The sequence below is a fragment of the Clytia hemisphaerica genome, unplaced genomic scaffold, assembly GCF_902728285.1.
Source record: "Clytia hemisphaerica strain Z4C2 unplaced genomic scaffold, Clytia hemisphaerica genome assembly, whole genome shotgun sequence".
Classification (NCBI taxonomy): Eukaryota; Metazoa; Cnidaria; class Hydrozoa; order Leptothecata; family Clytiidae; genus Clytia; species Clytia hemisphaerica.
The window spans coordinates 2,300,469-2,316,465 of NW_027103851.1; the positions used below are offsets into that span (position 1 = coordinate 2,300,469).

Genomic DNA, 15,997 nt, shown 5'->3' on the forward strand with positions numbered 1-15,997 from the left:
AATCTCAAGATATCGCATTTTTCCTGTTTTGATGACGTCATCAACTGAAAACGCCTAAAAATTCAGCCAAATTTCAAAGTCACATCTAAGCCATATAAACCCTGTCATCTTATTCTCCATAAAATTCTCGATCCAATGAGGGGTCACCGACCTTCTAACTCCTTTTCAAACTCGAGATATCGCATTTTGAAGTTTTTCCTAAATCTGTGACGTCATTGGGTCCCTTTATCCCTAATGTTGTCAACGGTCAATTCGCGAATTTTGGAATTTTTGCGGTCAACGGGTAGCTTATGCCCCAAGGGTCCCAAAAAACCAAAAAACGTCAATTATTTCCACGGGAAAGTGGGTTTTTAAATTTGCGAAAGATTTGCACTGCAACGACTTCTCCCCAAAAACGCCAAATTTCACACTCTTCCCCTGACCACTTTCGCTTTCGTTTTCCACCACCCATCCATCCAACCAACCGAAAAATCGGTCACGTAACTCTCGAACCCCCATCTCAAAAATCCATAATGGCTTCCCCACGGCTCATAGAGAATTAGACTTTTAGTATATAGACTAGCCGTCACCCGGCGTCGCACCCGCCGAGTAGAGTGTTGTTGAACACATCAAAAGCCCTTTGGATGGTGGGGGAGTATGAAAAGATCTGATTTGTATATTGTAAGCCGAAAAAACGAAATATTACCACTTATCAATAATCGAAGCTTGAAAAATCGCATATTTTATGTTTGGTGACGTCATTTTTGCCCTAAGTGACGTCATCGAAAGGGTAATCAACTTTTTACTTCACTGAAATCAATTTGTCATTTAACCAAAATATTCTCTTGATGATTTCCGATATAATGTGGGGTCAATCATTACTGAAATCCTTCTCAAACTCGAGATATTGTATTTTTAAGGTTTTGATGACGTCATCGGACCAAAAAAGCCTCAATTTAAATATATTTATTTTTGAAAGTTTCTATATACCAACTATTACCCCTCCCAACTTATTATCCATTAAATTTTCGATCAAATGAGGGGTCAACGACTTCCCAGCTCCTATCCCATCTCGAGATATCGCATTTTTCCTGTTTTGATGACGTCATCAACTGAAAACGCCTAAAAATTCAGCCAAATTTTAAAGTCACACTCAAGCCATATAAACCCTCCCATCTTATTCTCCATAAAATTCTCGATCCAATGAGGGGTCACCGACCTCCCAACTCCTTTTCAAACTCGAGATATCGCATTTTGAAGTTTTTCCCAAATCTGTGACGTCATTGGGTCTCTTTACCCCTAATGTTATCAACGGTCAATTCGCGAATTTTGAAATTTTTGCGGTCAACGGGTAGCTTATGCCCCAAGGGTCCCAAAAAAACAAAAAACGTCAATTATTTCCACGGGAAAGTGGGTTTTTAAATTTGCGAAAGATTTGCACTGCAACGACTTCTTCACAAAAACGCTAATTTCCACACTCTTCCCCTGACCACTTTCGCTTTCGTTTTCAACCACCCATCCAACCAAACAACCAACCAAAATCGGTCACGTAACTCTCGAACCCCCATCTCAAAAATCCATAATGGCTCCCTCACGGCTCATAGAGAATTAGACTTTTAGTATATAGACTAGCCGTCACCCGGCGTCGCACCCGCCGAGTAGAGTGTTGTTGAACACATCAAAAGCCCTTTGGATAGTAAAGGGGAAACTTTTGACTGATTTAATCCCAAATAACAAAAATTGTCACTCAAGAAAAAGAAGACCAATCAAAACTCGAAAAATCGTAAATTTAATGTTTTGTGACGTCATTTGGGTCCTAAATGAAGTCATTGAAAGGGTAATAAATGTTTTGCTTGACTGAAATCAATTTGTCATTTACCGAAAATATTCTCTCGATAATTTCCGATACAATATGAGGGGTCAACCATTGCTTAAATCCTTCTCAAACTTTAGATATTCTATTTTTTAGGTTCTGGATGACGTCATCGGGCCAAAGATGCCGGAATATATTTATTTTCGAAAGTCTCTTTATACCCACTCTTACCTTTCCTAACTTATTCTCTATTAAATTCCCGATCCAATGAGGGGTCAACCATCTCTTATCTCCTTTCCAATCTCGAGATATCGCTTTGTTAAGTTTCTTAGCTCTCTTCCGTAAAAGCCCGGGCTATAAAATATACGGTCTATCACGTTGCTATGTGAACGGATTGAAAGAAAAATGGCGGATTCCCGATATAAACAAAACACAAGGAACAAAATTTAGAAAAAGTTCATTTTTCCAATTTTTCCCTCCCGATTAAAACCATTTTACTTTTTATAGAAACATATAATGATTAATAACTGAATACTTTAAAAGCAAGAAGCTAAGCTCGAAGGCCAAAATCATTTAGACAGAAAACATGAATTTAGGGAGGACAAAAAACTGGTACGGTATAAAATGAAAATATCAGCCGCTCAATATTAAAGGAACCCAAAGAAATGGAAGATAGGATAATGTCAATATTTTTATAATGAGGTTTAGTGTTAATTGAAGAGGTGCTATTGATAAATTTAATGTGTATAAATCTGAATGAAATTAGATATGGTGTCAATAACTATAACCTTTTCCTATTTACAACATAATAAAAATGATGGAAAATAAAGTTAAAGTGTATTTTTAATTTTGCTTATCATTGTTCTAGAGTTCTTGGTTAAACAACAACATTGTGATAAGGAAAAAGTCTAATATATAGTCATTGTCAATGATATTCAACCATACGTTTCAACATGATAATGTACACTATTGTACGTACCAAATATTCATTGTTGCTGCTTCTTCTTGCGCAGCACAGCCCCCAGCACAACCAAAAAGTAAAGTATCGAAGAGAAACGTATAAGGCGGCAATCACAAATATCTTCATTTTGCGTCCTCGTTGGGTCTAAAAAGTGAGTCGGTCGATCGGTCTAAAAAGTGAGTCGGTCCGTCGGTCGGTCAGTCTAAAAAGTAAGTCGGTCGGTCGGTCTAAAAAGTGAGTTGGTCCATCGGTCTAAAAAGTGAACCGGTCTGTCTAAAAAGTGAACCGGTCAGTCTAAAAGTGAACCGGTCAGTCTAAAAAGTGAGTCAGTTGGTCGGTCAAGTGAGTCGGTCGGTCGGTCGGTCTAAAAAGTGAGTCGGTCGATCGGTCTAAAAAGTAAGTCGGTCGATCGGTCTAAAAAGTGAGTCGGTCGGTCTAAAAAGTGAGTCGGTCGGTCTAAAAAGTGAGTCGGTCAGTCTAAAAAGTGAGTTGGTCGGTCTAAAAAGTGAGTCGGTCGGTCGTCTAAAAAGTGAGTTGGTCCATCGGTCTAAAAAGTGAACCGGTCGGTCTAAAAAGTGAACCGGTCAGTCTAAAAAGTGAGTCGGTTGGTTGGTCAAGTGAGTCGGTCGGTCGGTCGGTCTACAAAGTGAGGCGGTCGGTCGGTCTACAAAGTGAGGCGGTCGGTCGGTCTACAAAGTGAGGCGGTCGGTCGATCTAAAAAGTGAGTCGGCCGGTCGGTCAGTCGGTGTCGGTCGGTCGTTGAAACGAACATATTTGTGATTGCCGCCTACAAAGACTACCAAATTACTTGGATGTATTACCATGCAGCAAAATTATGCCACTCTCAATTTTCAAGAGGGCTAAAGTAAATGTTTCCATTGGTCGGTCTTTTGTCTTTGTTTATTTTGTTAAGATGGTTGGTTGCGATAAGCCCCATAATAATTTCTGAAGAACAACTGTACAAATCCATAACAAAATGTTCTCTATTTAAGAAACAGGATACCATGACCATTAGACCATTCCCTATTCATGTACAAACAATGGCACCAGTTACCAGAGCAGAGGGACCAGATCAATCAATCAATATTAAGAAACCAAAGAAAGAAAAAGCAAAATAGCTGTTGAGCTTCTTGGCTTGCTATTCTATTTACTTTTACGAAAATTACCAGTAAAGTAGAATTTCGAAAACGGAGATACGCTTCCGAACCGGGCGACGTTTCCCGATCGGCAAGGAACCGTAGGCATGTTTTCCGATTACGTGTCTCAAAAGAAACGTACTCCGCCTCAAAAAAAAACTCTACTGTTTTTCCCGCTCGGAGCTCGATTTAAAAAGAAAGTTGGAAAAAAATCCATAATGGCCCCCCCACAGCTCAATACGAATTAGACTTTTAGTATATAGACTAGCCGTCACCCGGCGTCGCACCCGCCGAGTAGAGTGTTGTTGAACACATCAAAAGCCCTTTGGATGGTGGGGGAGTATAAAAAGATCTGATTTGTATATTGTAAGCCCAAAGAAGGAAATATTACCACTTTTCTATGATCAAAACTCGGAAAACCGCATATTTCATGTTTTATGACGTCATTTTGGCCCTAAGTGACGTCATCGAAAGGGTAATAAACTTTTCACTTCACTGAAATCAATTTGTCATTTATCCAAAAGATTCTCTTGATGATTTCCGATCCAATGAGGGGTCATCTATTGCTTAAATCTTTCTCAAACTCGAGATATTGTATTTTTTAGGTTTTGATGACGTCATCGGACCCAAAATGCCCCAATTTGAATATATATATTTTCTAAAGTTTCTTTATACCCACTCTTACCTTTCCCAACTTATTCTCTATTAAATTCCCGATCCAATGAGGGGTCAACCATCTCCTAACTCCTTTCCAATCTCGAGATATCGCCTTATTGAGTTTCATAGCTTTTTTCCGTAAAAGTCCGGGCTATAAAATATACGGTCTATCACGTTGCTATGTGAACGGATTTAAAGAAAAATGGCGGATTCCCAATGTAAACAAAAAACACAGGGAACAAAAATGTGTCACAGATTAGAAAAAGTTTTGTTTCCTATTTTCCTTCCCGATTAACCATTTTACTTTTTATATAGACATAATGATTAACAACTGAATACTTTAAAAGCAAGAAGTTAAGCTTGAAGGCCAAAACCATTTACTACTCAGACAACATGAATTTATTGAGGACAAAAAACTGGTACGGTATAAAATGAAAATATCAGCCGCTCAATACTACAAAGGAACCCAAAGAAATGGAAGATAGGATAATGTCAATATTTTTTATAATGAGGTTTAGTGTTAATTGAAGAGGTGCTAGTGATAAATTTAATGTATATAAATCTGAATGAAATTAGAATGATTCATTTTATCATATAATGGTGTCAATAATAACTATAACCTTTTCCTATTTACAACATAATAAAAATGATGGAAAATAAAGTGTTCTTATAAAACAAAGAGTCGGTTGGTCTGAAACGTGAGTCGGTCGGTCGGTCTAAAAAAGTGAGTCGGTCGGTTGGTCTAAAACGTGAGTCGGTCGGTCTAAAAATTGAGTCAGTCGGTCGGTCTAAAAAGTGAGTCGGTCGATCGGTCTAAAAAGTGAGTCGGTCGATCGGTCTAAAAGTGAGTCGGATCGGTCGGTCTAAAAAAGTGAGTCCGTCGGTCTAAAAAGTGAGTCCGTCGGTCTAAAAAGTGAGTCGGTCTAAAAATTGAGTCGGTCGGTCTACAAAAAGTGAGGCGGTCGGTCTACAAAGTGAGGCGGTCGGTCAATCTAAAAAGTGAGGCGGTCAGTCGGTCTAAAAATTGAGTCGGTTGGTCTGCAAAAAGTGAGGCGGTCGGTCTACAAAGTGAGGCGGTCGGTCAATCTAAAAAGTGAGGCGGTCGGTCGGTCTACAAAGTGAGGCGGTCGGTCGGTCTACAAAGTGAAGCGGTCGGTCGGTCTACAAAGTGAGGCGGTCGGTCGGTCTACAAAGTGAGGCGGTCGGTCTACAAAGTGAGGTGGTCGGTCGGTCTACAAAGTGAGGCGGTCGGTCGGTCGGTCTACAAAGTGAGGCGGTCGGTCAGTCTACAAAGTGAGGCGGTCGGTCAGTCTACAAAGTGAGGCGGTCGGTCGGTCTACAAAGTGAGGCGGTCAGTCGGTCTAATCGGCCGGTCGGTCGGGACATATTTGTGATTGCCGCCTACAAAGACTACCAAATTACTTGGATGTATTACCATGCAGCAAAAATATGCCACCCTCAATTTTCAAGAGGGCTAAAGTAAATGTTTCCATTGGTCGGTCTTTGTTCTTTGTTTATTTTGTTAAGATTGTTGGTTGCGATAAGCCCCATAATAATTTCTGAAGAACAACTGTACAAATCCATAACAAAATGTTCTCTATTTAAGAAACGGGATACCATGACCATTAGACCATTCCCTATCCATGTACAAACGATGGCACCAGTGACCAGAGCAGAGAGACCAGATCAATCAATGAGCTTCTTGCTTTTCTATTTACTTTTACGAAAATTACCAGTAAAGTAGAATTTCGAAAACGGAGATACGCTTCCGAACCGCGCGACGTTTCCCGATCGGCAAGGAACCGTAGGCTATTTTCCGGTGCCGTGTCTCCAAAGAAACGTACTCCGCCTCGAAAAAAGGACACTCTACTGTTTTCCCGCTCGGAGCTCGATTCAAAAAGAGACTTGGAAAAAAATCCATAATGGCCCCCCCACAGCTCAATACGAATTAGACTTTTAGTATATAGATAAAGATTCAAATAAAAAGAACATATGGCTAGAAATCTCTCTTTCTCCTCTATTTCTTTTTGTTTATCGAAATTAATTGAATTAGCAAACAAAACTCACAAGATAACAAAAGACGACAAACTGTCAATCAAAGTTCTCTATTATTCAACTCTTTTTTTGGTTAGCAGATTTTTTGCTAAGTTCGGAACGGTTTTGTGAGCCTGATTCGCATCCCCTATATCAAAACTTATCAGAGGGGATGTGGGCAGCCTAATCATTATTGAATTAATTTATCCGTTTTATTTTACACAAACGACCCCTTTCCAACTGCCTCAAGTTTGACCCTTTCTCTGGGATTTTTATTTTACCAAAAATTGATCCTGTGATTTTTTACCAATTCATTAAATTTAACATAACTATGCCAATTTATTATTCGATTTTCTATTGATGTTTTTCATGGATGTTATTAGCTCGTAGACTTTTACAATAAAAGGTTAGGGATAAGTTATCGGTAAAAGTTTTTAGACATCTGAAAAAAGTAGTTTATGAAGGAGAACCTTGAGTAAAAAATTAGAATTTTAACTTTAGGCTCTTTGGTACATTATATCCACTCAAAATGCTATTGTAAAATTGACATATAGACAGCGTCTAAAAATGCCCTTTTGAAGTTTTAAAACTTTTTTTGTGAGGGGAAGGCTTGAGAGACATTGCACCTTTCTTTAGATGATATTTCCCCACTTGGTAAATAAAAATCTCGAGACAAGGGAATAACCATTGCTTTCCACAAACACCGATCAGAACAAAATTACACCAATAGGCCTTTTTCCGAGATCATCAAAAGCATACATTTGAAACATACACTGTGATGAAAATCGTTAAAAGGGTGCCCTCTGGAAGGCCAACACCATCAATAGCACAGAAAGAATCCGTGACTGCTCAATTCATGGCGGTATTGACCTCCTTTGGGCGGTTTGTAGATTTGTTGGTCCTGAAATCTAATTCATAACATGAATTAAGATGTCCAGTAAAATTTGAAGCGATACGATAAGCTGAGTTATGTGAGCCAAAGACTGAGGAAAAAATCTAAAACCTCTCTCTTTTATACACTGGTAGGACGTTTCTGGAACAATCCATGTTTATGTTTCGTAGGGTTGCGCCATCAGTAATTTTACATTCTATTTTTATGTTGGAAATCTCCAGAAGAGTTTAAAAGCTATGAATTAAAGAAGCCATCTTTTTTTATAAGAATAGATAGATATATGGCACAAACTTTAAAAGTTTGAATAGGGAGAATTTAGTGAATGCTTAGAAGAGATTATATACTTTCATGATATTCGAATAACAGTCAGTTTTCCTTTGAAAATTTGGCTCTTATAGCCTCTCAGATTGACTTATCTACCATTCATATTTCCTATCATTGATAAACTCATAACGATAACATGAATCACGCAATATCATGACATTTTCTGCAAACTTCCGTCTCCTGGGCAACGAGAGAGAAATTAGGATGATGACCTGGATGGAAAGAACACGTAGCAAAGAATATTCTGGAAATTCTCTCGTCAAAATAAACACAAGTATAAAAGAGAGTGATTTAGAATTTTTCCTCAGTCTTTGGCTCACATAACTCAGCTTATCGTATCGCTTCAAATTTTACTGGACATCTTAATTCATGTTATGAATTAGATTTCAGGACCAACAAATCTACAAACCGCCCAAAGGAGGTCAATACCGCCATGAATTGAGCAGTCACGGATTTTTTCTGTGCTATCGATGGTGTTGGCCTTCCAGAGGGCACCCTTTTAACGATTTTCATCACAGTGTATGTTTCAAATGTATGCTTTTGATGATCTCGGAAAAAGGTATGATTATTTATTTGACGGTTTGCACTTAGAGGGGTAAGTTCATGGATTGACCCTTTTTTTTAGCTCAACTGTCAGTGGTGTATCCACTAGACTAGAGTCTACTTCTGACTGAACTTTGCCTTTTTGATGATTTTGATGGCGCTGAGTTCAGTGAAGAAGACCTCCCCTTCTCACAGACCCAATAGGATTTTTCCATCCAGTGGTGATGAAAATAACGGACTTTCACTGAAACTCAATGGGGATTGATATTCCCATATTTTTATGACTGGGGATTTCAATTCTTTTTTTTTCAAGACAGAAAATTCAGTGGGGATGGGAAAAATAGCATAAAACTTTGCAGTGAGGTTTGGTTTATTTGATTATTATCAGTGGGGACAAAAATTGGAGGATAATTTCCCACCGGGGACGATATTTGGACAATTTTTCCAGTGGGAAGGGTTCCCAGTGGATCTGTGAGAAGGGGTGTAGGAAGTTAGAGAATTTCGCCATCTTGAATTTTTTCACTTTCGTTTTCAAAATTATAATAAATATGAAAACAACAAAACAATAAAATCACAAACAATCTATTCCTTGGTCATAGTTTGCTGTTCGTCTTTCGCCAAAAGGGGACTGAATCTAGTGGTCTGGATTTGCTACCATCTCAAGCAAAGCCAAAAAATCAAGTCGGCCAAATTACACCGGGCCCCTTATCAGCGCCATCCAGTCTATCTAACCATAAGTGGCCCCCGGGCTACATATCCACTGGCAATAGTCACCCCTCCCCCAAACATAAAAATTAACCAAAAAGGTCAAAGTTTTCCCAATTGAATTTGAAGAAGTATGTTGTTTCTGTGCCCTTTCTCTGGCTACCTTTGACATTTTTAGGCTTCCTTAAGCTGTTTGACATTTCTTGGACCAGATTTTCTGCCACTTGAAATTTTGACCTCATTCAAGGCTTTTTTAAGCTATTTGAACTTACTTAGAAACAATTTACGCCCGCAGCGCATAAGTTACGAGAAAATCTTTCTCCAAAAATTCCCCTAAAAAGGTCAAAATTCTTCCAATCTCGCCCCCCCCCGAAACGAAAACTCGTGGCTACGACTATACTAATATCCTGAATGGATATCATTCCTATGGAAGGATTTTTGTTCCACTTCTTCTCAAAGGATCTAATGTTTGCATGGGATACCTTGATTGTCTTACGAGCTTTAAAAAATTCAGATCCTTGTTTAAATAAACATAAATGGGCTCTTCCAGAAAAAATCCGTTCATGGAGGGTGGAGGATATATTATTTTTTTCATGAATTACCCCTGGACATTTTGATTTTTAACCCCTTGGACACGGGTTATACCCCTGGACAAACATCAAATCAACCCCGTGGACACAAAAAATTACCCCTGGACAATGGAATTTACCCCCTGGACATTGCAATATTTTGGTATTTTTTCAATACCCCTGGACAATTCATCCTCCACCCCCCATGAACGGATTTTTTCTGGAAGAGCCCAATACACGTTTTTTTTTATAAGAAGAGTGCACTTTGGATGAGGGTCACGTATTCTTACGAAATTCCGAAATTGAGGGTTAAGTATTTTTAACGTATTCTTAATTTACAAACATGAGAAATGATCAATTTGAGAGTTTTGGACTTTTGAATGAACATTTGGAGCTAAAATTACATTTCTACCTCAAAGTTTAAATTCAAGTCTAACAAAGGAAGCAGTATTTTTTCTGTTAACCAAATACAAAATGACTGTATTCTTATCAAATTCTGTGAAACTCACCCTAGAGGGTATTCTTAGGGTATTCTTACGATTTGGCCAATTTTCACCCTGATATTCTTATAGAAGATGTGTATTCAATTTCTGACTTGGAAAGAGACAAACTTTCATTAAGATTTTGTCAATGAAAAAAAAATATTTAGCAGCTTCGTTGATTGGTGCAAATCCCTTCAAGTAATAAAGGTCAACATTGTTTTTAATCCACCGGTGTATTTTTTACCAAATTGCATAACAGATTGCATTATGATGTAAGTTTACAATTTAGAGAGTTAGTGGGCTGCTGACATCCTCTTACGAATTAACACTCTATTTGAATCCTTCTCCATAGCAACTGTTTTTTGAGGTTATACACTCCAGTAGAATCAAATTATAGTGACAAAGAGTTTTTTTTTTAATTAATCAATGATTATCTAAGAATACTGAAACCTACAAAATAAATTCTCTTTTACCTCCTTCGATGTTCAAAGTTTCCAGGTCTCTTAATTCCAAGGAGTTAGAGATTCTCCGGATCAAGCAGTTCAAATTTGCCGTCCAAAACGACTGTACATGTTCTAGTTCTACTCCTCAACTTTGTGTGTATAAAGTGTTTACGAAAAAATACATGCATTTGCGAGTATATAAACACGTTAACTACGGAATTCGAAATCTGTATTACGTTTAGTGCCGTATTTACGGGAGTAATGATCGTATCTCTTATGTGGCTCATGTTAACGTTTTGCCGTATCAAAATATAATACGTAAGATGAAATACGTCGACGGGCAAACATAAGATTGTAAATACTACAACAACAGTCTTTATCATTTTACGACTTTTCTGCGTCATTTGCGCACGGTCCCACGTTGTTACGTCGTTATTTGTTGAAAGTGCTTTATTCATTTTACGGGAGAGAATTGCCATAGTTGTAGCACTCATCAAATCTCGCAAAACTTGTAATGTTGAAGACGCAAGCAAATAATTCAGTCGATCACCTCTCGGTTCGCAACTCACTCCATGATCACTCTCAACCAGTTCAAAGGTGTATGCATATGGATATATAAATACAATTGACACAAAAATCACGTTAGATAACCACGCAAAAATACGAAAAGTCGATATATGTTTATTGGTAAACGGTTTCATAATGGCGGAGTATCTTTCATAGCAAATCAAAATTAACATCCCTTGTGAAACACTAACTGTGATTTGTAACAGACTAGGTACGATCTTACATGCCGCTTTCCCAAAATACCATTGTTGAAATTTAGTCACCGTCAAATAAAAAAAAGACGGGGGTACTAAAAGTAAAGACACCAAATCAATACAACCGAGGATCATCAACAAGAGCTCAAACCTGCTTCGTTGATGTCTTTGTTTCCAACCAAAAACGTAAATAACAAACATGTTGCCAGGGATACCAGCTAAAAAGATGGCGGTTATGAGAATCAATGGAACTAATTCCATAGGTGTGTACACCAAAGCATTTATTCCTTGAGAATTTAAAACTATACTTTCGATTCTCTCTGTTAGATTCAATGATGTATTCATCGCCATTTGTGTTGGAGCTCCAGGTTGTCGCTTTCTTTAGTACGTTTGTAAGATTGAATTTAATACTCCACTGGTGAAGAAATGCTTGGAAATGGTTGATGGATTCACGATAAAAATCACGTTTTGGTGGTCTTGTATTGATCATTAACTTTCTACTTTCGAGTGCATTAACGAGTACGAATTTCAATCTTGTGAATCCTGCCTCTTTGCTGTCGTTTATCATTATTTGTCCAATAAGAGGCTATTAATCGAGAACTTTTCTCTCATTAATCGATTTACTTCAAATTTTGAAGTACATTTATCATTGAAAATACCCACTAATTCCAATAAGAACGTAAGAGTAAGCTCTTTGTAACAAGGGCTTAGATTGACGTTTGTTTAACTGTCTTGAGTACTCTCAGGTACTTCTAAACTTAATTATAAAGTAGAGTTTCGTGGTAAAATACTTGATAATCATTTTGTTGAGGTTTTTGTAACAACGATGGAGTGCATTTTAGACAAAACCGATTCCATATATGGGCATGCTGCGTTTTGTTTTGATGCTATCGGAATCTCAAAGTCAAAGAGAGTACCTTATTTTAACAAATATTTGTTTTAGGTTGATATCGAATCTCGGGATCAAATGATTTCATTTCTTGTTTTCATCAATGAAGGAATATCATTTACACAGTTGAATTTGCCCTTGTGCTTGTCATAACACCAAGTAATTCAGACTTCATTTCTAGGGTCCTAAAGAAAGGGCCCAAGGTACTTTCGTTAGGCTTTGCTTCTTGGTGATCGTATAAGTTATTATCGATAAATATGCTTTTCTGACCAAACATTTGTCACTCTTACTTTATGTAGGTAAACCCTATATGATATAGCTTTTTCGTCAAGAGGGATGGTAGCATCTAGAAGGATTCTGACCAGGTCATCGAGACAGAGGTGTCCACAGATGGTGACACAACCTTTAAACAATGAGGCAAATCTCTCCCTTTTCTGTCCTTGCTTACAATGTAGGCTAATTTGAGAGTTGGGCTGTATTTGACGGGAGCTGTCTCGTTCTAGCTTTAGTTGTTTCGTTAAAAAGTAATATCTGGTGCTTATTCTCCGTTAATGCTAGTACCTCCAACACAAAAATGATTCGTCGATCGAATACAATGCTTAAGATGTATAAAAATGTACTTTATCAATGCAGGATGCAGTGGAGTCTACATAACTCACGGGGGGGGGGGGTACTTGGGCAAGAAGGGCTACCGGGATTTGCCTATGGTCAGGATACAGGATACATTTTAAGTACATTTTAAGGAAATTTCAAGTTATGGAGTAATGTATACAAGGCATTGTAACTATGGGACGAGAGTAAGTCTTAAGGAGACATTCGAGTTATAAAGGTTCGAGTTAAAGAGACTCTATTGTATACATTTCTCATGGAAAGGAGAAAAGGTTGGGTGTTGATAACAAGGCGACTGTACGTGGTTCTCTTTGTTTGTAAAAGATCTTCATAGAAACAGATTAAGGGAATGTAATATCACGATGACTTCATCTAAAAATCCTACCAATTTCAATATATATCTTTATCCAAAAGATTTATCAGACGTCATTCACACAAAAGTGTTTTTGTTGTGAGTTTGGGAAAGTTCGTCCCCTCGCGTCGACCTCTTGAAGTCATGAGGTGCCATCTTGCTGTGCGTGTAAAAGGTTGCTATTAACAACGAGCCATCATGGTTGGTGTTTACAGTTTGAGATTGTCTCTCTCGCGTATTGTAAATAGTAAACAGACGTGATCAGACTTAGTTCGAAAAAACTCGATCTCTTAAAAGTCCCTCCCCTTCTTGTAATCACCTCCTATAAATACATCGGTGTAAAATTAGCAGCCTAAATAAAGGGTGTAGGATTAAAGAAGATTAACTCTGAACGGAATAAAAACCAGTGTTTTGTACCAAAAGCTTCATTTCATAAACTCAGCTGCTGTTAATCGGATTGAGCAGTCTGAATCGGAGGTATTAGCCACACGATATCTCTACAATCAAGACGAAAAGAATATCTGAGTGAAAAAGTATAGTCCAGTGGAGTACGGTTGTTCATCATGGCATATTTATCAAATAATTTCATGAGTACTTTATATAAACAGTATATTCACAACAAAACAGATGAAACTTTAAGCTCTGGACAAATTTCAAAACAAACGCCAGAAGAGAGTCTTGACATCCCTAATGCTTCTGGATCATTCTATTTGTTAACATCAGCCAATACGACGGTTATCGTTATTTTCTCTTGTGTTCTGTTGACTGGAGTTGTTGGCAATCTTGGTTTGATATTCGCTGCATCAAGAATGAAACATAAAATCCGAATCTTGACAAACCAGTTCAAACTCTTATGTGGAATCAATGTAATCACATCTTTCTTTATACCCACATTACTAATTTACCAAGTCATCAATGATTACCAAAGATGGGAGTTTGGAAATTTCGGTTGCACCATCTTACCATCTTTAAACCAGTTCTCAATCACTGCTTCTCAAGGTATCTGTATTATGATGTTACTTGAACAATATATTTTAATGACCAGACCGTTTTACCAATCACCTGCAAACTTACCTTCAAAAAATATTCTCAGTTGGTGTTTTGTTATCATTTTTCTTGCTGTCTTGATGGAGATCCCTTATGCCAGTACCTTGAAAATCATCCAAAACGAAGAGATCAATACTTGTTTGTCTGTTGGTGCACATGGTGTCCAGTTAGCAGCATCATCCATTCATTTTGTAAGAGATGCTATTATGCTGGCAGTAACTGTTTACCTTCTGCTTAAGTGTCAGAAAGTCATTTCCAAAAATTTGCACATGAACTCGACCAAGACCAACTGTAGAAGAAACATCGCTGGTGTCATAGCTTTAACTCAACTTTTCCTGGTCATCCCCTCAGATTTCTTCCATGTATTCGTCCAATCCGTCAATTTGACACATAAAGGCAATACCAAATGGCAAAATAAATCGAACAGACTCAATGATGTAAACACAGTCTTTGAAATCATTCAAATGCTGAGATTAGTATCAAATGTTTTCATCTTCCTTTTCGTATTGATGAAAAACTGTGGCACAACAGAATCAACAACTAACGTTGTAATCTCAACTGAGCAATGTGAACATTTAAGAGAAGCAACTTCATTCCCAGGTTTCAGCGATGGAAAGAGACGATTGAAAAATAAACTTTTGGTGAAAATCATTGATGAAGAAGATCCATATTATTTGACTGAAACATCTTCGTGTGCATCTTCAAATTTTTAAAAATATATTATTTTCTTATGGATTGTAAATTCTTTAAAACTAGTTATAATTGAATTTCAAATTACCCTGTTTTCATTTCAATGTCAAAAATATTTTAAAAAATATAATACATATATCATCAGAATCGGCGAATGAATCGGTACCTCCGACACTCTTTTTACCTTTTTGGAATTTCAAATACATGTGTCCATCACTAAGCTTATAAATAATAGCATAGACTCTATTCCATTTCATTCATCATTAGGACACCCCTGTCTCACAGCCCCAATGGAACTTTTTTCCTCAGTGGGGATAAAAATTCATATTGAAATCCGAATGGGGATAGAAATTATATTGTTCAAAGGTTTGTTTCGGAGTGCAATTTTTAAACATTTAAGGGCTCTGACCATAGTGAGTTTTTAATATTTGCCACGTACAAAATATAAATTTCTACTTGATGTAGCACACAAAATGTTATACATTTTCTGTTAGGCCAATTATCCTTAAATCTGAAAATTTAAGAATTGCAATGAAAAAAATTGATGAAGAAGAAAATGAAGATATTTGGGAAGGAGCGTATTTCAACTTTGAAGAGCTTATTTTCGGCGAAGAAAAAAACATTTTGAATTTTTTTTGGCGGTAGATTGTGTACCTTTTACCGAACTAAAAATATATTTTCGGAAAATTTTTCTAAAAGCTTATTTGTCTCAAAATCTTAAAAATAGTGCTTTTTGACCTATTTTTCATCCCAATTTTTCATAGAAAAACAGCCATAACTTTTGATGCATTAATTTAGAAAAATTTTCCGAAAAATTTTAAATAGTTCAGTTCTTTGTGGACAGTTTGAAAAAACTTCGAAACAAAAAGATTAATTACCCATTAAAACTTAGCCCTTTTTATAAAAGAAGGTAATGCAACATATTATTATTAACGTCTTTTTAAAGTTCATAGGGAGTTCATAACGTCATTTTTGCAATCAAATTCTCAATTACTCTTAAGGGACTTGATCAAAAAGCAATTTATTAAGGTAATTCTTTGTTAAAAGTGTTAAAGAACCTAAAACATAATTTTTATGTTCAAATACTAAAATCAATTTTTCGACTATGGTC

General features: G+C 37.2%; 1 protein-coding gene across 1 annotated transcript; it reads left to right on the forward strand.

Moving 5' to 3' along the window:
- The first annotated feature begins 13,712 nt into the window (after positions 1-13,712).
- On the forward strand, positions 13,713-14,909 carry LOC136807836 (histamine H2 receptor-like). Its single transcript, XM_067064458.1, has one exon. It carries the CDS (start codon positions 13,713-13,715, stop codon positions 14,907-14,909), a length of 1,197 nt encoding a protein of 398 aa, XP_066920559.1.
- Positions 14,910-15,997: the final 1,088 nt, after the last annotated feature.